General features: G+C 39.3%; 2 protein-coding genes across 3 annotated transcripts in view; one reads left to right on the forward strand and one right to left on the reverse strand.

The window, feature by feature from the left end:
* LOC101736036 (oxysterol-binding protein-related protein 9) overlaps nucleotides 1-22,107 on the forward strand; it is an 88,935-nt gene that overhangs the window by 1,454 nt on the left and 65,374 nt on the right. The window lies entirely within an intron of this gene.
* Nucleotides 1-22,107, reverse strand: part of LOC105841346 (elongation of very long chain fatty acids protein 7) — a 33,757-nt gene that overhangs the window by 457 nt on the left and 11,193 nt on the right. For both annotated transcript variants that reach the window (XM_062674108.1, XM_012688733.4), the window contains 2 exons: nucleotides 20,077-20,320; nucleotides 373-515 (listed from right to left, as the gene is read on the reverse strand). In XM_062674108.1, the coding sequence (XP_062530092.1) occupies nucleotides 373-515; nucleotides 20,077-20,320 (387 nt within the window). The remainder of the gene's footprint in view (nucleotides 1-372; nucleotides 516-20,076; nucleotides 20,321-22,107) is intronic.

Consider the following 22,107-nt stretch of genomic DNA (forward strand, 5'->3'; position numbering starts at 1 on the left):
TGAGTCAACAATTTGACAACAATGAGTCAACAATTTGACAAATTCAACAACAATCTTGAAATCCTAAATAGTGACCGCTGTTATATATCTATGGTTTGTCGCAGTAAGGATAGAACTCTCATTTTGTAACTGCTAATAGAGCAGTGTGTCATATGCTGATATAAATTAAATCCATTCCTCTAGTTGTTAACTAAACCTGTGATTGACATTCTAAAAGTATGAATGTAATGAATGAAAAGACATGTAATATTTGACTAGAAAAATACAGAAAACGCCATTTTGTTGTTGACTTTAATGCAAGATGCCTAAGAGAGTACAAGAGAAACTATAGCTTAATTAAAAATAACCTATTCTTCCAGAAGCTATGCTTACCATTTGTATAATTGTCAACCATTTCTTGTACCTGTGCAGATATGCCTTAACCCGTGGGCTGCCGTCAGCTGACAGTAAATAGTAGCAGTACATCACTACGTGTACTCCACTGTTGATCATTACCGGGAAGGAAGCCATGCCACCTGAAAATTAGAATCAGTTGTTATTCGCTTCAAATAGTAGAGGAACAGCTTAAAAATATTTGTGGCTTATAAATGCTGCGGTTTTGGAATATAAATGCATTTGTAGTGTGATAATACGCTACATTATGTATGTCTGACTTAGAGATAACTTAAAGTATCCGGGCTTCAATCAAATGACTGCTGATGTTGTAGCCTTGATTAAACTACAGCTAGACCACAAGATCTTAATGTTAAACACAGTAGAATGTAGACTTTTTTTATTACAGGGCCCACCTGATGGTGAGTGGTTACCGTCGTCCATGGATATCAGCAATGCCAGGATCAGAGTTAAGCTGCTGTCTACCGTAACGTAATCTCCACCAGCTAGTTTGAAGAAGGACTTGTCATAGCATTGACTGTGCCCTTATTATTTCCACTGTCTTTGAGTGATGGCAATCATCATTCACCACAGTTGGTATCGCAGATGGCAGACTACATTCCATAAAAAGGAAAGGCTTCATACACCTAATTTTTCTTTCTTTCATAAATTTACCGCTAATATGACGTATGATGGTCTTTCTGAGACAGTCCCCATGAATAAAAGAATACATGAATAGATTGTTAGTTAGGAAATCCAGTTTCCGTGGCTTCTGTCCAAATGTGACTACGGAACTTAATAAAAATAAATAATGCACCCGCCCTCAATAAGCTTAAACTTGACCTACATTTTGAGGCTGCACAAATTGGATAACTCTATTTCCGTGAATATTCCGTTGCATTATTTTTATGAACTCGTTTTTAGTTGCTTGTTTATTTAATAATGTACAGGGTTTTTTACTGGTGGTAGGATCTCTTGTGAGTCCGCACGGTTAGATACCACCACTCTGCCTATTTCTGCCGTGAAGCAGTAACGCGTTTTGGTTTGAAGGGTGGGGCAACCGTAATATACTGAGACGTAGATGTCTATGGGCTCTGGTAACCACTTAACACCAGGTGGGCCGTGAGCTCGTCCACACATCTATGTATCAATCAATAATAACACTTTTTGCATTCATCTTTTATGTAAAAGATGAATAATGTTAACTTAAAAAAAACATGTTAACTTTGCGGTCGTACTTTGTATAACGTAACTCTATCTACTGACTTAGGTTTGTAAAGGATTAAAATATACTAGAGGTCCCGCAGTAGTCGAAATTCGACTATAATTAATTGTAATTGTAAGTTTGTACACTATTATGATTGTATTTTATACTTCGATAATCACTAATTTCGCCAAGACTACATTATAAAAAATAATAACAAAGACAAACAATATTTAATCTATTCTCAATTTGACAACAGACGCCACATTTCATACTCCTCCGTCCGCGCAATTTTCGTAAAAAGGGATACAAAGTTTTTGCTTCACCTATTAATATATAGATTTGCATATGCCTAATATACATAATATATATAATAACATTTCTAAACATTTCCCTTTACTTGTGCTATGCTATAAGACTACCTCGTGCCAAATTTAATTTTTCTAGGTCAGAGGTCAATGGGAAGTATCTTATGCCTCACGTCCTTTGATAGCATTGACTGAGAGAGAAGCTTGAAATTTCCATAATTTCCTTACATTGTAGACTTTAACAAACTTAGAATTAAAAAAATTGTGAAAGAAAGTATCATCGAAGTCTGTGACCACGGAACCTAGAGTACTCGCTGCGTCGCGAAATAATATAATGATAGTAGAAAACGCGATATTAAACCTTAAAAGAAGTTTCCAGAAATCAAAGTTATCCGATACGATTTAAGACCTTTATAGTTCTTGGTATATTCGCGGGAGTCCGCGATTCAAGTTTTTTATGTAAATGCTTTTGTGATTCAATGATGAGTCAATTTGTTGACTTTCTCCTTGCCCTTTACCTCGTATCGGCACTTCCGATTTCCCATTACGACTTAATCCACCTTCGATCATCTCTTTTCGGACGTTGATGGGACAATCGAAATCGAGCTAAAAAAAATGTCGTTAGCTCCCAAGCATCCGGTCCACGTGGAAACCGAACCAGAATTTAACAGAGCCGACGGCTGTTGTTTTTTTATTTAACACAAACATAAGGTCCTCCTGATGGTGAGTGGTCACCGTCCGCTTTATTATGAAGTCATTCATAGACATGTGCCAAGTAGGTACGTATTTTATAAGATAATTCAGTGCCTGCCTGCAAGATTTTAACGCCGGCATACGATTCCGATTCGGTAGTAGATTCATTCGCGAAGCAGCTACTTTTGAATTGTTAGGTCTCCTTTGGAGGCGCTCGGGTAGCTGTTAGCAAATACCACCCCTCCCGGCGGAGTCTTTGCTCGCCCACCTGTCCTGATGAAACTGGAAAGGCCTCCGGGCCACCAGTAATCTTTCAATCATAAAAAAGCCCCAGCATAGTCGCATTACCTATAGTCCAGTATAACCTGTAGTAATAGTGCGATGAGTTCCTGGCCGGATCTACTCAGTGGGTCGGGTAGTAGATTCAGTCGCGAAGCATTTGCCCTTTAGTTGTTAGGTCTCCTTTGGAAGCGCTCGGGCAGCTGCTAGCAAATCCCACCCCTCTTATTCTAAGTCCGTACCCGATCACATGTCCTGGTGAAACTGGAAAGGCCTTCGGGCCACCAGTAATACTTCCCTCCATAAAAAAAAACCTACAATAATGTGTGTGGATGTATTTTTTATCACAATTTAAAACTCGTTTGTGAATTGCCGTCATACGATACATTTCGTGAAAGTCATGACACTTAAATAGGTATAACTGGTTACGGACGCGGTTACAAAACGAAGATCGTATTATGTTTCCTACGAAACGTCTTGTAATATGTAGTTTGGAATAACGTAATGATGGTTCAGGCTATTTAACCTATTTGATTAACACAAATAATCTATACTAATATATAAATCTACAGTGGTTTTTACGGATGTTCCGTTATGACTAGGTACTGAACCGTGCATCCGATTGTCTTGAAACTTGGTATCCATGTAAAATAATACGTGAAGCAAAAACTTTGTATCCCTTTTTACGAAAATTGCGCGGACGGAGGAGTATGAAATGTTCCACACTTATAGAGAATATAGAGAAGAAGTGCACAACGCTAATATTTTTTTAAAATAATGCGTAAAAGATACATTGAATCGATAAAGAAAACATTACACACACTTCGTACCATGTATTTGACGCACACACGCATGCATACTATTTATTGTCAAGCTTTTGTTCTTGACGTCTGTTGTCAAATTGAAAAAGATTAAATATTATTTGTCTTTGTTAATATTTTTTATAGTGTAGTCTTGGCGAAATTTGTGATTATAGAAGTATAAAATACAATCTTAATAGTGTACAAACTTACAATTCCCATTAATTATAGTCGAATTTCGACTACTGCGGGACCTCTAGTCCATGTAAAAAATACTTCATGGATAGGCTAATATTTATATGAGTGTTGGGCTCCCTACACCAGTTGCGGGGGCGTTAATGATAAGAATCTTTGTTGGGGTGAGAAATAATAATGATAATTTTAAATCCCTAGCGAAGCGGGCGGATACAGCTAGTATGTTAATAATTATCAACGCGTTAATAAAAAGTCTGGTTGTATGTCACGACATATTTCCACGACATTACGAAGCATCGTAGATGTGCTTCATATCTATTGTCTATGCCACTAGTTGGCAAACAAACTCACGGACCAATAGATGAAAAGCGATTACCGAAATTCGTATACGTCACAAAGTGTAGAAGAAGCATAAACATACATGCTTACTGTTGGTAGGACGTCTTGTGAGCCCGCACGGGTAGGAACCACCCTGCCTATTTCTGCCATGAAGCAGTAATACGTTTTAGTTTAAAGGGCGGGTCCGCCGTTGTAGGTACTGTTAAAAGTGAGAGTTTACAACTCATGTCTCAAGGTGGGTGGAGGTATTTACGTTGTAGATGTCTATGGGCTGTCTATGGCCGTGAGCTCATCCACATATGTAAGAAAAAAAAATTACATATCGGATGTCAATGTATCCGCACGAAATTGGTCGAAAATGAGCTGCGGTCAACTGGTTCAGTTATGCGACAGACAGATGTCTATGCCGTTCGGTTTTCTATGTTACAAAACCAGAGAGCACGTCACAAACACAGTTCGTCCATTCGTTTTACGCCTTGTTATACAATAGCATTTAAATATTATGATATCGTCATGTGATTTTGAAAAATGCACATTCCGGCATGCACGTAAAGTCTGTTTTGCAACGAAATTAAAACGATGACCACTTTCACCGTTCGCTTGCTACATATGCCGTCAGATATGCCGATATGAGAGGGGCACATGCAAATTTTTTTTTTATTGGTTTACAAAGGAAGATATGGGCTCGTCCACCTGATATTGGCGTAAAAAAATTTTTTTTTATTGCTTATGTGGGTGCACGAGCTCACAGCCCACCTGGTGTTAAGTGGTTACTGGAGCCCATAGACATCTACGACGTAAATGCGCCACCCACCTTGAGATATAAGTTCTAAGGTCTCAAGTATAGTTACAACGGCTGCCCCAACCTTCAAGCCGAAACGCATTAATGCTTCATGGCAGAAATAGGCAGGGTGGTGGTACCTACCCGCGCAGACTCACACGAGGTCCTACCACCAGTAATAATGCCCATAAATACTACGCAGTGAACACGACGTACTTCCATAGATAAGAATTAAAAGGTGATGCGTTAGAATAGTCTTTGGTGATCATAGATGATGATGACCTAGTGGCATCCAAGCTAGGACGTAATTCACTAGAACGCTATTAAATAGTATCCAAAATAAAAGGGCTTCAGAAGGTAGGAAGAGTATATAGCCTAAAATTAAAAATAAAACCTACGCAATTACATTTAGAACAAAGGAACACCAAGAAAAAAAAATCGAAATAGAATAGATTTTCTAGGAAATTGCGAGATTGCGTAAAACTGACGGGATTGATCCGCAACGAAGCGAAGACATAGTGTAATTCCGAACCGATTTAACGTTTTTGAAAAATCAGTTTTCGTTCTAAAATAAATTCGTAAAACCCGATTCATTGCTTCAAACAAATTGGGGGGGGGGTATATTTCTATACAAATTAATCCATGGAATAACCGACACACCTAATCCTTAACCCAGATAAAAATATCAGCCCCTAAGTACCTACCAAGAACGAAGAAATATAAACCGTCTATAAGAAAGCCCGCTCGTTCGAATTTAGGTGCTTACTCTTCCTTAAACAGAAGTCTTTGGGACTACAATAATGTCCACGTACGGTAGCGCGGTCTCTGTCAATGTTCATTCGGATTGGTCCGATTGCACTTAACTAATTTTAACTGATGAAATAGATGTTTTTTCTAATTGTCTCACAACTTATAGGAAAAATCTGTCGCGGATCATTTCCCAATTAAATATTAACTAATCTTAAGCAATCAATCAAATGTTATCAAATATTACTTTTTTGTTGTTGTTGTTGTTAATGTCCTGTCGATTGCACTTAGAATTGAGGTGACATCTGCCATGAACTTTTGTCAGTTTTTCAATGTATTGATGATCACTTTGTTGGTGCAACTTAATAAATAAATAAATATGTTTTGTATGAAACTACACAAAACCTTGCAAGGATTGCAGGATTTTTCTTAAGGACCCAAACGCTCTCTAGCCGACACAGACTTTTTTTTTTTTTTAACGCTGGGGAATCCATTTACGGATTCCCGGTCGAGGGGGGTAAGAGACCGGGTTATGTCGGACTCCGGCGCCTCCAGAGAAGAACAGGGAGAAGAAGAAGACAGGGTTCCTCCTCTTCTCCCAATTCCTGCCGGGAGACTAAGCCTTGAGAAAAGCGCACGAGGCATTGTACGGCGTCAGCCACGCAAGAGCTACCCCGCAAAACCGACTACCGACTAAACCCCATCGAGCCCCACCGCTCCGACTCCACGAAACCCACGGTACCGCACAGTGCGCGCCGAAGGCTCGCCGTCGCCGGTACTCATCCTGATAATAGGACGGCACTCCATCCCAGGAAAAATCCCGCAGGACGTCGTCTCGGAGATACACCGTGAGCGGTGCACAGGAGCCACCTTGCGCCGCCTCACCACCGGACCGACAGCCGAGTACCGGGCACCCCCGCACCCGGCACCCGACAGCCCCTACGGGAGATGAATGGGAGCTTCGCGCCCGTGCCGCCCACTCCGCCTTCTTCGCTGAGAAGCCGAAGAGGGATCCCAATCCCTTTCGCGCTCCACAGCCTCACGGAACGCCATGACCAGGTAGCAAAACCTGGTCATGGCCTCCCAAGAATTCTGGTCCTCTAGCATGCGGGCCATGACAGCCCGCAAGGTGAAGCCGACACAGCCCTTGTGAAATTCCAATACAAAACACTATTTCTACTATAACACTATTATCGTAGTGTCGCATATGACGTATAAAGGTAACTGAAAATAACTTCACCTTAATTACTAGAAACCCTATAAAGTCTAAGAAAGAACACTGTAGTATGTATCGTTCGCATTGTGAATGTGTTATTTAAGTTTTACATATTTACACCACTATTCAATTTTGTTTTAGAAAACAACTATTTATTTAATGTTCCTCAAAAACCAGTTAATAATAGAAACTTTAATAACATAAATTAAGCGAAATAAATTTATAAACAAAAACCGGTTGTGTCATTCGTATGTATCTTCTCTCTTATACGTTTCGCTGTCTAGGTTCGCGAATGTATTGAAATTCGATCTTGACTTTGGTTTTTCACGCGTGTCAACAGCAAAAGTATCTGTCTTAAGCTGCTTTCAGACTACGCTATACTATAGGGCTATATAGTATAGCAGCGAATACTTAGCCAATAATATATAACTAGTGGTCCCGCAGTAGTCGAAATTGGTCTATAATTAATTGAAATTATAAGTTTGAACATTATTAAGATTCTATTGTCAAAGATAATATTATATTAGATTATTATTCATAGATTTCGCCAAGATTACACTTTAGACAAATATTAAAAAATTAATAAAAATCTATTCTCAGTTTGACCACAGACTAAGAAAAGTTTGTTAATAAGCAAATAGGATGCATGCGTGTGTGTCAAATACATGGTAAAGTGTGTAATGTTTTTTTATTGATTTATTCTGCGTGCATAATTAAAAAAAAAATTAAAATTCTGCACTCCTCTATGTTCTCTATAAGTTTGGAAAATTTCATACACCTCCGTCCGCGCAATTTTCGTAAAAAGGGATACAAAGTTTTTGCTTCGCGTATTAATATATAGACACAGTACAGTGTGAACGTGTCCATAACGATGTATGGTGCGCGATATTGTTGTGCTAAGGGCTATAATACTATACGCTATTATATTATAACGTAGTCTGAAAGCAGCTTTACCTTTGAACATACTCGCTTAGCGGCACAAAATTTTGTGATACAACAGACAGCGGTAGGCAGCGGCTTAGCTCTGCCCCTGGCATTGCTGAAGTCCATGGGCGACGGTAACCACTCACCATCAGGTGGGCCGAGTGCTCGTCTGCCTATAAGGGCAATAAAAAAAAAGACACTTGGAGTCCTAGATAGGATAAGAGAAATTGGGAAACAGAACGAACTTGTCCTGAAAATCGGTGAATCTTGACAGTACAAATAACCTCCACGATGGAATATGAGACACCAGGGTCGAACTACTACCACAGACTGACGATAGGGATGCATACCGATATTTACAGATACTTGGCAGTTCATTGAGTTCTTCTGGCTTAGTTGGTTTAACTTCAGACGCTGTTAATCACGGTTTTACGAAGCGTTCTGACACTTGGACAAAATATGTTTCAGTATGCTTTCCCTATGTCTTTTGTCTTCATTGTTTATACGAACTCTTAACAGATGCATTCGTACATGTAATATGAGTATGAATCGTCAAATTTAACTACCCTTCTTCTTCTTCTTCCAGTGCCTCTTCAATCCTGAAGGTTGGCCGTTAGCTTTCTATATTCGTTTTTATCTGCAGCCAGCCGGAACAGCTGTTCGACGGAGGCAATACCGGTCCACTCCCGGATATTCCGGAGCCATGATTTCTTTCTTCGCCCAGCACGTCTCTTTCCGTCCACTTTGCCCATAATTATCAGCTGGAGCAGCATGTATCGATCGTTCCTGAGCACGTGGCCGAGATACTCTATCTTGCGCTTTTTGATAGCAGGCAGCATTTTCCGGGACATATGAACGCGCTGAAGCACGGTTTCGTTCCTGACCCTCTGCGTCCAACCAATGCGTAACATGCGACGGTAGCACCACATCTCGAATGCCTGTAGGCGTCTTGTAGTGTCCTCTTTCAGGGTCCACGTTTCGCAACCATACATGACAATAGGCCAGATATAGCACATGAGTAGCCTGACTCGGAGCTTTATATTCAGTTGACGACAGCAAAGAACTTTCCTCATTTTATTAAAAGAGGCTCGAGCAGTTTCTATCCGGGTCTTGATTTCTTGATCAGATTCCCATGCTTCGTTTACCCAAGCCCCTAAATACTTGTACTGTCGTACCCGCTCTAGTTGTTTCCCAGCTACAGATACGCTTGAACTCAAATCCGGGTTTCTTGAGACTACCATGAACTTGGTCTTGCTTATGTTTATCGACAACCCGGCTTCTTCGCTGCACTCATTAACCTTATTCACAATTGCTTGCAAATCGGCTTCCGATGCTGCAATAAGGATAGTGTCGTCCGCATAACGCAAGTTGTTAACGACCCTGCCGTTGATTCCTATTCCCACTTCAAGATTTTCAAGAGCTTTTGACATCACAGCCTCTGAGTAGATGTTAAAAAGCAACGGGGATAAGACACACCCCTGCCGGACCCCACGACAGATCTCAACTTGGTCGGTTTCCTCATTTTCGACTCTTATCGTAGCCACCTGCTTCTCGTACAGGTTGCGGATGATTCTGACGTCCTTACCATCTAGACCAATGTCACATAAAAGGCTAAAAAGTTGATGATGTTTAACTCGGTCAAATGCCTTTTCGTAGTCTATGAAGCACAAAAAGACATCAGTTTGCATGTCTCTGCATTTCTGTACGAGAACGTTGAGAGCAAAAAGAGCTTCTCTGGTGCCAACACCAGATCGAAATCCAAATTGGCTATCGCCCAGTTGTTCATCACATTTTGGCCGTATTCTATTCTGTATGATGTTCAAGAATACTTTTAGGACATGGCTCATCAGACTAATCATACGATACTCTCCACATTTTTTGGCATTTTGCTTCTTGGGTATCGTGATGAATGTGGATTTTAGCCAGTCACTAGGAAGATTGCCTGTTTCGTAGATGTTGTTGAAGAACTGTGTGAGAACGTCCAGTTGATCTTCTTCCAGCAACTAGTATTTCGATCGGTATATTATCAGGACCCGGTGATTTACCTGTTTTAGCAGCTTTCAAGGCCCGCAAAACCTCAGATCGCAACATAGCTGGACCAGTCCGATCAGTGATCGGTGAAATGTTCCTCGATGAGTCCGCAAACATCTCTGCAACATAGTCACACCACACTCTCTTTTTGCCATCGGTGTCAAGAATGAGGTTCCCACCTGCATCGGTCAGAGTATTCATTGATTTCCGTCTATGACCAACCATTTCCTTGATGTGCTTGTGCGCATTGAAGCTGTCATGTTTACGAAGGAGATCTTCCAAGTGCGCGCACTTATTGCTGTAGTAATCATTCTTGGCTTTCGCAATCTCTTTTCGAATGGTGACATCGATTTGCTTATACATTACTGGATTTGTACCCTTAAATTGCCTCCTGTCTTCCATAAGCTGCAAAATTGAATCTGTCATCCAATCTTGTTTTTTGACCAGTTGTGATGGTTGGAGGTATTGGTGACATATATCTTTTACACTTCGCTTTAGACTAGTCCACGTGTCGAGGTCAGAGGCAGTGGTTTCAGTGCGACGATCGTTGGCCCATTGATTAATAGCGGTGTGGGTCTTCGCTCGTGTGTCGGGCTCAGCAAGCTTCCGTACGTTTGGCCTTCCATCCATTCTCTTTGGCTGCAACTTCTTCAGCTTGCATGCTACGTCTACCACCACTGGGTTATGATCTGACCCAATGTCTGCACCGGGGTAGGTTTGCGCCTTCTTGATACAATTTCTATACCTTCTGTTGATCATAACATAGTCAATTTGGTTTCTGACTACGCGGTCTACTGTGTGCATTGGTGATGTCCATGTGTATAGCCGACGTGGTGGTAGCTTAAAGAAGGTGTTCGCAATTATGAGGTTATTATCCTGGCAAAACTCAATAAGCGTATCACCTCTATCGTTTCTGTTTCCAAGGCCATAAGCACCAGTCACTCCAGGAGTAATGGTCGAACCCACCTTCGCATTCATGTCACCCATAACGATAACTAACTCGTGATTCTTAGTAGATTTTAATAAGGTATCAATAGCCCTATATAAGTCCTCTATCTGGCCCATTGGTTTATCCCCTGTAGGCGCATAAACTTGGACAATGTTGATGTTAAATGGTTTGGCTTCTAATTTAATCAACATGGCCCGGTTTGAGAGGGGAACAAAATTTATGACTGATTTGGAAATTTCCTTTGTGAGAAGAATTCCCACACCATATCTTTCCAATCGTTGGTCTCCTCCTGAATAATACAGGACGTAATCATCCGATACAAAATTTGTGCCTTGGTCTGGCCATTTGGTATCACTTATGCCAAGTATGTCGACATGCAACCGTTTAATTTCTTTTATAACATTGGGGAGCTTTCCATCTTGTTTTAAACTTCTCACGTTCCAAGTTCCTATTCTAAGAGTTTTCCACCCGGAGATTCTTAGCACCCCTGTCCCATTTAAGGGACGCCGGGTACTCGGGGCCGTGGCTATATTTGACTTTTCCATGAAGCTAACCACTAGGGAATTTAGTGCAGTGGTTTCCCGTTGCCTTCTGCACCAGACCTAACTACCCTTAGCAATACATTTACAAAACGGTCTACGAGTGTAATTTCGCAGCCAATTAAACAGTACAACAGACCTCGAATGAAATGAAGCTTAATTAATCCCTGTAAACTAGGCTGGCTTTGATCTATAAATTTCTTTGATCATAATTAAATCATATTCTCAGAAGACTCGTTCGTTTTGTAGAATTTAATGTATATCGACTGAGAATATGCTTCTGACCTTTATTGGGCTTTAATTAGCATAGCAACGGGATATCGTGGTGCAGCCGACTTCTGCGAGTGCACAATCTTTTTATAATATGTATTAAATATAATAAAAAACATATCTTTTCACTCGCTACTTTTTTTTCTACCTAAGCTGATAGCCTTGAGAGGCTATTTCAGCGTAACCTTAACTAGTAGTTGAACTCACGGGGCTCAAACCGGAGTTATGCTAACACTGACCCTAACAAGAGCAGTGCTTCGCAGAATCTACCACCGGATCGGAAACACGACCCACTGAGAAGATCCGACGAGAAACTCAGTGGGATGTGTTTATGGGTTGATTCGCTCGTCGAGCCCTTCGTCGCAAGCGACGGTTTCGACGAGCACGGTGACCACTCGCTACATAAACTGATCCTCGTCAAGCCAAACCCTGGTCCACTAAGTACTTTGTGTCCCGACTTACGATGCGATACAAAACAAATCTTTCGTTACCTCAAACAAAAAGGTCACTCAAAAGTGAGTCCGCAGGTTTCTAAATATTTTTTCATTTGTTACCTCTTGGAACTCTGATATATCGATATTAACTCTTTTTTTACTATTTACTTGTATCCTAAGAGCCTACTACAGCTACGCTCAGACGAGTAACTAATTAAGGTGAGAATTCGCCAGGCAAACCGAATTGGGCTTTAGAGATATTGATCGGGTACGGAGATATTGATCGGTTCTTACTGGTGGTAGGACCTCTTAAGTCCGCACGGTGAGGTACCACCGCCCTGCCTATTTCTGCCGTGAAGCAGTAATGCGTTTCGGTTTGAAGGGTGGGGCAGCCGTTGTGACTATACGGAGACTTTAGAATTTATATCTCAAGGTGGGTGGCGCATTTACGTTGTAGATGTCTATGGGCTCCAGTAACTACTTAACACCAGATGGGCTGTGAGCTCGTCCATTCATCTAAGCAATAAAAAAATAAAAGAAAAAGGTAATTTATGTTATGAATTAAAAAAAACTTCAAGTTTTTTTCAACACGCGATCAACACCGAAAATACTTGTATTACATGAAACATCCAACAAACTGAATTCGTTCCAAGTTCTTTTAAATTCCTCTCGCTCCGGTCGTTCATTTTAATCTCAATTCCACCTCATTTATGTTAATTAAAAGCGAAATGGAGATCCTTTTCAGACGCTCGAAGGAAACAATTGTTCTCTGTTTACTGAGGATCTACCCACATAAGCCTAAAAATAAATTAAAAATAATTAGGCTGCCTTATACTTAAGTATTTATGCGATGGTCGTACTCAGGATATATTTTGATCTACGTCGGTGTAATTTACGTAAACATTGCTCGTAAAGCAAATGACCTTTGGGGTCAAAGGTTTTCGAATGGTGACCTTGCGAAGGTTGCAGAAATGCGCTGGGTTCGCGATCCACAAGATCGGTCGTTGTGGCGAATCTTGTCAGAGGGCGGTCTGGATGTGGACATTTTTCGACACAAGATGATAATGATGATGCAGTGCTATATTAACATACTGTCAATAGGTATTATAGCCAAGATAATGTGTGCAAAACCAATAAAAAGAAGTTGTCGGTAAATTTAATTATTTTCTTACTTTTAACATTAATAAATTATTATAGTTTACATAGTAGTAAGACATGATTTCAAACTTTCAACGTCTAACGAATCTAATAAAAAAGGCCTAATTAAAAAAAGTTTATAAAAATAAACAAATCGCGTTCAAATGATTATGAATGTAATAAAATACAATATTTGATGAAAAATAAGCTATAACCGTCATCGTTTTTTTTTTTCACTACACGGTGCTTAGTCTATATTACATGAGTGTAAACTCTATTAGAAAACACCAATAAAACGTGCACAAAAATGAAGTGAAAAGACGGATAGGCTGTCAAAAGGGCTAAGACCAGTTTAGAACATAAGAGAGGAGACGGCCGGTGTCTCCGCACTGAGTTGCGCGGGCACAACTACGGGATATAATATTCTGAAATCTAGGAACGAGAGTCAACTCCAAGTAATGGGACCAGGCATCCTAGAAGAAGAACAAGATAGTGCTTTTACATAATTCGTGAATTCCCCGGAGGTACACTAAATTTAGTTTTCTAATTTCAAACCGTGACATAACCGTAAGACTGATAGATACATCGGACGGACTAACCTGTGAAAGGCTACGACAAAGGAAAGATCTTCCCGCTCGGTGGTCATATTGCTCGATAGACCGACGTTCCGTATGTTGTTGTTCGGAACTTGTATATATGCAAGCTTCTCTTGAAAATGTCGTAAGCGAGATTAAGGCATCTGTCAAATATCTAGTGTTATATGAAGGCCACTCGCCACAAACCTTAAAGTACTTCAGAGATATATAAAATTAATGCACATAATCTAACTTCCCTGTTTATCAAGTGCATGTGAAGTAATCTCTATCGAAATTTCCGAATTATGTTTACTTTGATTACAGCTATCATACGCCTACGTACAATTTTACGGCTCCGGCTTTAAAGATTGCCCCGGACAATATTGTGTATGTTCGAAATGCAATTATCCTTATTGTTCATGATTGGAGCCAATATTTGTTAATTGAAGATCGAGCAATTTAAAAAACCACTAATTATTGAGTGCTATTAATAGAGAAAGCCATTATCGATTTTGTAAAAACTATCGTACTTAATAGAGATATTATTTTTATTTCGACATCGGGTACTCGCTATGTTTCAGCCTATCTGTTTCGCTGTCTGTCTAACTTGGATATCAGAGGCGAAAGGTTTATCCAAGTTTCCGGTAATTTATGGGGCTTGGCCCAAATTGAAATATCGGCAACTGGATGAACTAGCGCAACATTTCGGTACTTGCGCAAAAGGCAGCTTAATTTTCTTTTTTTAAATAAATTATCTTGGTTGAAAGTCGTGGACGCGTGGATAATGTGTAACAAAAGAATAACAGAAATTTCTTACGCGTCCCATATTCTTTGTGCGAAAGGACCCATGTTTATCCTCAATTGCACATGTAAATGCAAAGCCGTAATGCATTCCAGTTCAAACCACGCTGCCGTTACAACAGATTGAGACTTCGATCTGTTTCTGAAAGTGGGCTGTGGTGCTCACGTGGTTATGCTCGTGGGATTCGGTAAAACAGCAGGTGGGTCGTCAGTTCGTTCACCCATCTAAAGTATATAAGTAAAATTTCGAAATTTAATCCCAAGCTAAGATTGTTTCTTGGATGATAAAAAATTCATATCTCAAATAAAAACAAGTTCGCCCACACCCGAAAGACAAATCTTTAATTGGGACTCCATCTGTTGGTATCCAAATCCCGTGATATAAGACTCTTCCACGGGGCGAGGTGGCGAAACGACAAACGTAATAATTGTAACTTGGCCAACTCCCTTCACTTGACTTTTCAAAGTTCTATCTCGGCAGAGGTCAGACGCTTAGTTAACGAGCGACTGAGGGTTTGTTTAGTGGATTCAATTCTCACATACCGATCTATACATCTAACACACCTCTTATAAGATATAATAAAAAGGCATCGAAAACTAAATCTTTTTTCCCTATATATTCGCTAATAGCCTAAGGAGCTATTCCGGATACGCACGGACGGGAGCTCACGGGCTCAACCTGAGGGAATTTGCTAACACTAGCCCTAGCAAGAGCAGAATCTACCAATGGATCGGAATCGCGACCGACTGAGAAGATCCGACAGTTTTTCAAATTTAAGTTACATATTCGCATATCTTTCCGACTACTTCCAATGCACTTTAATCAATTATACTTCTAAAGCAGTATTGTAAATTACTAGCTGTACCTGTCCGCTTCGCTGGGAATTTAAAATTAACGTTATTATTTCTCAGCCCCACAAAGATTCTCATCATTAACGCCCCCGCAACTGATGTAGGGAGTCCAACGCTCATATAAATATTAGCCTATCCATTAAGTACATGTATTTTCTACATGGATACCAAGTTTCAAGTCAATCGGATGCATGGTTCAGTAGTTATAACGGAACATCCGTGAAAACCACTGTAGATTTATATATTTCGAGTAGTATAGATACTCCTAATGCAGCTTTGTCAATTACACTTCTAATGAACTTTTGTCGATGTGGTGAAGAGAAACAAACAATGGCAAGGGCTTGTATTATGAGTTTTATGTTTGTCATTTCGCCGCGGCTCGGATATCGCGTGCACCATATTAGGTGTGCTGATTGGCCTCATTTATCGTCCTGAATGTTCACAGCGCTTCGTGAGGTGAATGTGTTGTTTGGGTTTTGTATATTACATAACATTCAATATAGATGTTATTGTGTACATATATATATTTGAAATTATACGTTATCCTGTATACAATTAAAATTACATACTTGACATTTACAATATAAGCAAGCATATATACAAGTACCAAAGAACAAATGTTTACTGTCGGTCTATAATGACTTCTTATTTCTTAACGGCTTAATTTCGGATTTTTTAATGTCTATATATAACATTAATTCAGACGCTTCAAAAAATAGCTATATAGCATAAAAAAATAAAAAAATAAATATTTACTAACAATCACGCCACGTTAACAGGTCCCGTGGTAAGTTCGTAAAGAACTTGTGTTACATGTACCAGATAACGGATATAAATGTAAGATTTTTATTATACACATTCATATATTTAATAGAAATCCATAACCCTGGAAAAGACATTTATATTTATCATACAAATATCTTCTGTTGGCGGGATTCGAACCCGCGACCCCCTTGTGTAGTGACCATGTCACTTACCACTACACCAGACGGCCGTTTTCATGTCACGAAAGACTATAATGTTATTCCTCGATTCTTGAAATTATTCTAACTACCGTCTATTTTGTCCCGATCTTATAACGTTCTTGTTTTAAAGCAATTACTTTACTATTTGGTATTTAAGCGTTGCGGATACCAAAATCACCTATTTCTTCGTGCCTGTTTTGTATATTCAAGCATCATGCGATAACTTCTATCATCGATAACCTGTGTATTCATACTTGGAAGATAGTGCAGAGCACCCAATATAATTTCTCGTTCTGCACTATGGAAAACTATATTAGCCCTTTTCACTTGTAAAGCTTGGCTAATGTCGATTAATCTGGCCCTTTCTATTCAGTATTTTATTTCGTTTAGTAATTTTGAGTGGTCAGTGATGTGAGAACTCCCGAAAAGATCAAACGAGACACGATTGTTAAAATTTAAAATTCAATTAGTTCTAGTCTCGAACTTACGACACCATCACAGTGAAGCGTGCTTAACACACCTAATGATTTTGCGCAATATCAATTTAATTACTATCAAGATCTAATCGGTTTTTAACTATTGACTTCTAAACTATCGAATGTCAGTCATGGCGGTCCGATTTTATCGATACATTAATTCGAAACGAAATATTTCGTATGGTAACTTTTTAAAATATTTCCATATTTCCTATTAACCTCAACTATGTATGTGGAGTGATTAAAAATTTCACCATTGCGGTAAGAGCGCAATTTTCAAGTGAGGTTTGAATACAATGTGACCTTTAAAATGGAATTTCAATTTGTGTGGTGACCTCTTACATTTGTGCCCGTCTCAGAAATAATGTAAACATACAATATTTTCTTTTACGACCCAATTTCGCTTTTATCATTCACGTCCCGTTATGGCTCGTCCGTGAACCACGAAAACTGTAAATCATTCAAAACATCCCATGTAATAATACAATGAAAATAATGAACTCGAGATTAAAGTGTACAAGTACTGTTTTAATTATATCTTGTGTACGTGGATCGTTCTTGAAAACCAAAGATAAAAGTCCTTTTGATTAGGCATTTTGTACCTAATATGATAGATACACTTAATATGTAGTTTAACTGTGGGTACAGGATACCATAATCACTTTTATACATACGGATAACGGGTCGTAGAGCGTATTAAAAATACACACATGTTTATCCTACATATTTCTGTGATGAAGCAGTCATGCGTTCCAGTTTGCAGGGTGGTATTCACACTATAAGTTCCGGTAACCATTTAATACTATGGGGAGCTTGAGATAAGTGCAATAAAACAATGGTATCTTCTTCGAAGTTTATATTGAGGTCTCAACCCCTAAACTACAAGGCACTGACAGCCTAATTTTTTCTCCTTTACTTAAATAAATCTTATCCCGTTTTATTAATTACCGCGTAGATTAGGGCCAATCGTAATTAGGAAAATAAACGCACCCTTTTTTCAAACTTCGAAACTTCGGAAAATGTTCTAGAATTAGAAGATATCCACATTACTATTTCGGGTTTGATGACATTTTCGAACATCTTATATTGTTTGCGAATATAAACCCCAAGTAAATAACACTCGACTTCATTATTATATACATACGCTATTCTGCCTTGTATGGCAATAAAAATATATTCTCGACATCAAATTTAATCATACGCACACTATCAAATGACGCAATCGAGAGACGCCAAGCAATTTAACTCTTCTATAGATATATCTATATTGGGGAATTCGACTTCATCAAAGGACTCCTTCGTTCGGCGATCGACCTATTTGCTGTTCTACAATTATGCCCAAATACACTACACCTAAATGTACTTTGGGGAACGTTTCGAACAATCATTTCGAAGCAGTACAAACGTCTTGTGAATTCAATGAAAGCAATGAAGGTGCGGCCTGAGATATTTTGAAATACGGATTCGTTTTGCACCACATTAACAGTCGACCGCGGATATTTGGAAACATATTTCACTGACCAAAAAATTAAATACTTAGAATTGTGGGTTTCTTTGGCTTGGGTACTTGTTCATTGAGAGGCAAGCATAGTGCAACAACCGAGAAAGGCTACGCAATGCAGTAGTTTACTTGAAATGATTTTAATAATGATTCGGTTATTAAACTTAAGGATTGCGAACCTCGTGGTGTTGCTATTTCATATATTTTCGTTCGCGGTGCTTTAGTAAACCCAGTGCCTGTTTTATTGCTATCAAATGTTATTGCTACAAAATGTATAATTGCTTATGGATTAACAATCACGGATGCACAGCCTACCATTGACTCTTTTAATGCATTATTAAATAAGATTTCAACAAATTAAACTAAATCTAGTCGAAGCCAATCAAATATGACTACTAAACTATTGGTCTAATCTTGCAAATATTTAAATGAAACCACATGAAAACACCAACTGTCAAATAAAATAAGAATTAACCAAATTGGTTCACCTAGAAACAATACAGTCAGAGTTGAGAACTACCTACCTTTTTGAAATCGGCTATAATACATGTTTAATAATATTTCTTGCAGTTGTTAGGCAAACAAGATTATTCTCCACCTGTAGTTAAGCAGCTAACGGTACCCACAGTGAGCCCAAAGTGAATGCCGCCTTGAGACATGATAAGAGAGCCTCAATATTGTGCTACGAAGAGCAAGATAACCTTGGTCTTCAGACCAGATTCCAGGAATTGTGTATCCACGATTTTCTCACATGTCCTACCACTAATATTCTCTTAGTACACAATAATACCACTTATTCAGATGGGATATTCCCAAGATGTCGCTTTTCTGAGTTCCCACTTCGGATTTCGGACGGCAATAACAGTGAATATCTTACGAAAGACCCGTATTTACGTTCAAACTGTAATACACGCGATCCGCGAATAAAGGAGACGTTATATCATAATTCATAATACGTTTCGACATCGGCCAGTCAGCAGTATAGAATAATGATGAGCGTTTGAAATAACTCAATTTCTGTTTACGACACACGGAACCGTAACCGTTGAAATATAAAGATATGCTGAATGTGTATTATTTACGTAAATATTACAACACGAACCATACGAATTGGTTTTACGGAGGATTCGCCTGAACGCCTCTACTAGCGTTTGGGCGAATCCTCCGCGGCCTAAATGGGTACTCAACCTGAACCATTTTCCCGATGAGATTTAAGCTTCACTTCTTAAGTTAGTTGACAGAATTCACGCTGCGCTGTATATATTTATGTAATTTATAATTATTCATCATCTGGTGATCTATAATTACCCGTCACTCAAGTGAATGGAACATAAACTTGTCTGACCGCCTGCAGAGACGAATGTAGGGGTAATGTGGCAGAACAGGCTATCCTATCCTTTCAATTTGAGGGTAGTTCTGTATTGATTTTTTTTGTTTTTATTGCCGTAAAGGCAGACGAGCATACGGCCCACCTGATAGTGAGTGGTTACTGTCGCTCATGGACGTCAGCAATGCCAGGGGCAGAGCCAAGCCGCTGCCTACCGTTTAAACTTTGAGAGAGTGAACCATAGTGGGCCACAATTACGCTCAAATTTGTCAAGAGTCATTTACATAGCGGAAGTGAGCAGCTAGAATCTGGCAATGTAGATGTCCATAAAATTCCAGACTCCGACACTATAAGAACATACCTCCAATATATTTGACACCACACCATATCATAACCAAAGAGATGACGTGATGGTACACGTGAAGGAACGAGGCCTGTTGATTTTTTTTTCTCAACAAAAATATTACGGTCTCCAATAGCTCTGTCATCTTGATAGTCAATGTCCACCACATGAAAGTGAGCATCCTCATTGGTTCCGGTTTCGTGGTATAATCTGGTAGAACGCATCCGAAATGGTATGTGGTTGTCCAACCTGACGTTGCTATCTGAAATTTAAATAAATAATAAGTTAAAAAAATTGCTGCTTTTTAAGATTGAAATAATAATTCTTCTACTCATATCTGTCAGAAAAATATTTATAACTAATAACACCATGTACCCCACGCTTTTTTTTTTACAATAAAATATATATTTTTTTACATTATTTTCAAATTAAATTTATTAAAATTTATTTTTAATTTTTTAGTTGAATTTTATATAAAGCGTGTTTTTTTGTTTTTTTAAACTATTATTTATTTTTCATTTTTTAGTCTGACTAGGGGAAGGGGACTAGAATCTGACTAGGGGAGGCTGTCATGTAGGTATCACCTTCCATTCTGTTTCTACTTGGTCTAAAATCGCTATGATCATTCGGAGAACGACATTAGTTTGAATCTTCCTTTTGAGACTTTGATCGTATAAGGAAACCATTCGTCCAAGGCCGACTAAAAACTGCATCCATTTGCTAAGTTTATTTATTTATTTATTGCTTAAATGGTTGGACGAGCTCACAACCCACCTGGTGTTAAGTGGTTACTGGAGCCCATGGACATCTACAATGTAAATGCGCCATCCACCTTGAGATATAAGTTCTAAGATCTCAGTATAGTTACAACGGCTGCCTCATCCTTCAAACCGAAACGCATTACTGCTTCACGGCAGAAATCGGCAGAGCGGTGGTACCTACCCGCGCGAACTCACAACAGGTCCTACCACCAGTAATTACGCAAATTATAATTTTGAGGGTTTCACTTTTATTACACGATGTTATTCCTTCACCGTGGAAGTCAATCGTGAGCATTTGTTGAGTACATATTTCATTAGAAAAATTGGTACCCGCCTGCAGGATTCGAACACCGGTGCATCGCTTCAACACGAATGCACCGGACGTCTTATCTTTTAGGCCACGACGACTTCAAATGTATAGTATTCTCATGTTCATTTTTAATCGTTCATATACACGATTTCTAATACTAATTTGTGGAGGTACGGAAACAATATTCGCTTCATTAATAATAGTAAGCTATTTTTTCCTAAATCACTACATAGTATCGAGTACTCATCCGAGTCGATCAAAACACATAAAAGCCGTGATTTGATTTAAATTTAACGTGCGTGATAACTTCACCGGATGTGGTAGTGAACACGCGTGAAACGTTTCATGCGATTCACTAACGACCCGCGTTGCGATTAGACACACCTAACATTAAAACTCATCACCTACGACCAATGCAAAATATGAGAACCAATGTTTCCATCCTCGAAGAGCTGAAGGTCACCAAGCGCCTGCTGACTACATGCCAGGAAAGGATCCGAAGTTTCTTTGGGCACACAATGCGATCCCCATCGCACAGCCTGGAGAAACTCATCATTCTCGGACAAATGGAGGGGAAGCGCGCTAGAGGAAGAGCGCCAGCTAGATGGGTGGACCCACTCAAGGAGGTGACTGGAGGCCAGATACAGGGAGCGGTAGATATGGCGCAGAACCGGACCGAGTGGAGAAGATTGACATACAGTCACGATCATCAGCATTGAGGGAACGACCAGAAAGAAGTAGGATACTAAACAATTTCTTTGGTGTTACATTTTATAAAGAGGAATATTTTCATAGATGCAGGACGACTGTAATAAAAGCCGTTTTTAAATAAAAAAGTAGTAATCGTGACTTCCAACAGGATCAGTTATATTTTGTGCATAAAAAATATATCGTTCAAGATATTGATAAACAAGTCGCAATGAACTGAATGTACAAACAAAATATCAAATAATGCAAAGTCAAAGACTGCTGGCTGTC

The sequence above is a fragment of the Bombyx mori genome, chromosome 19 (genome assembly GCF_030269925.1).
Source record: "Bombyx mori chromosome 19, ASM3026992v2".
NCBI lineage: Eukaryota > Metazoa > Arthropoda > Insecta > Lepidoptera > Bombycidae > Bombyx > Bombyx mori.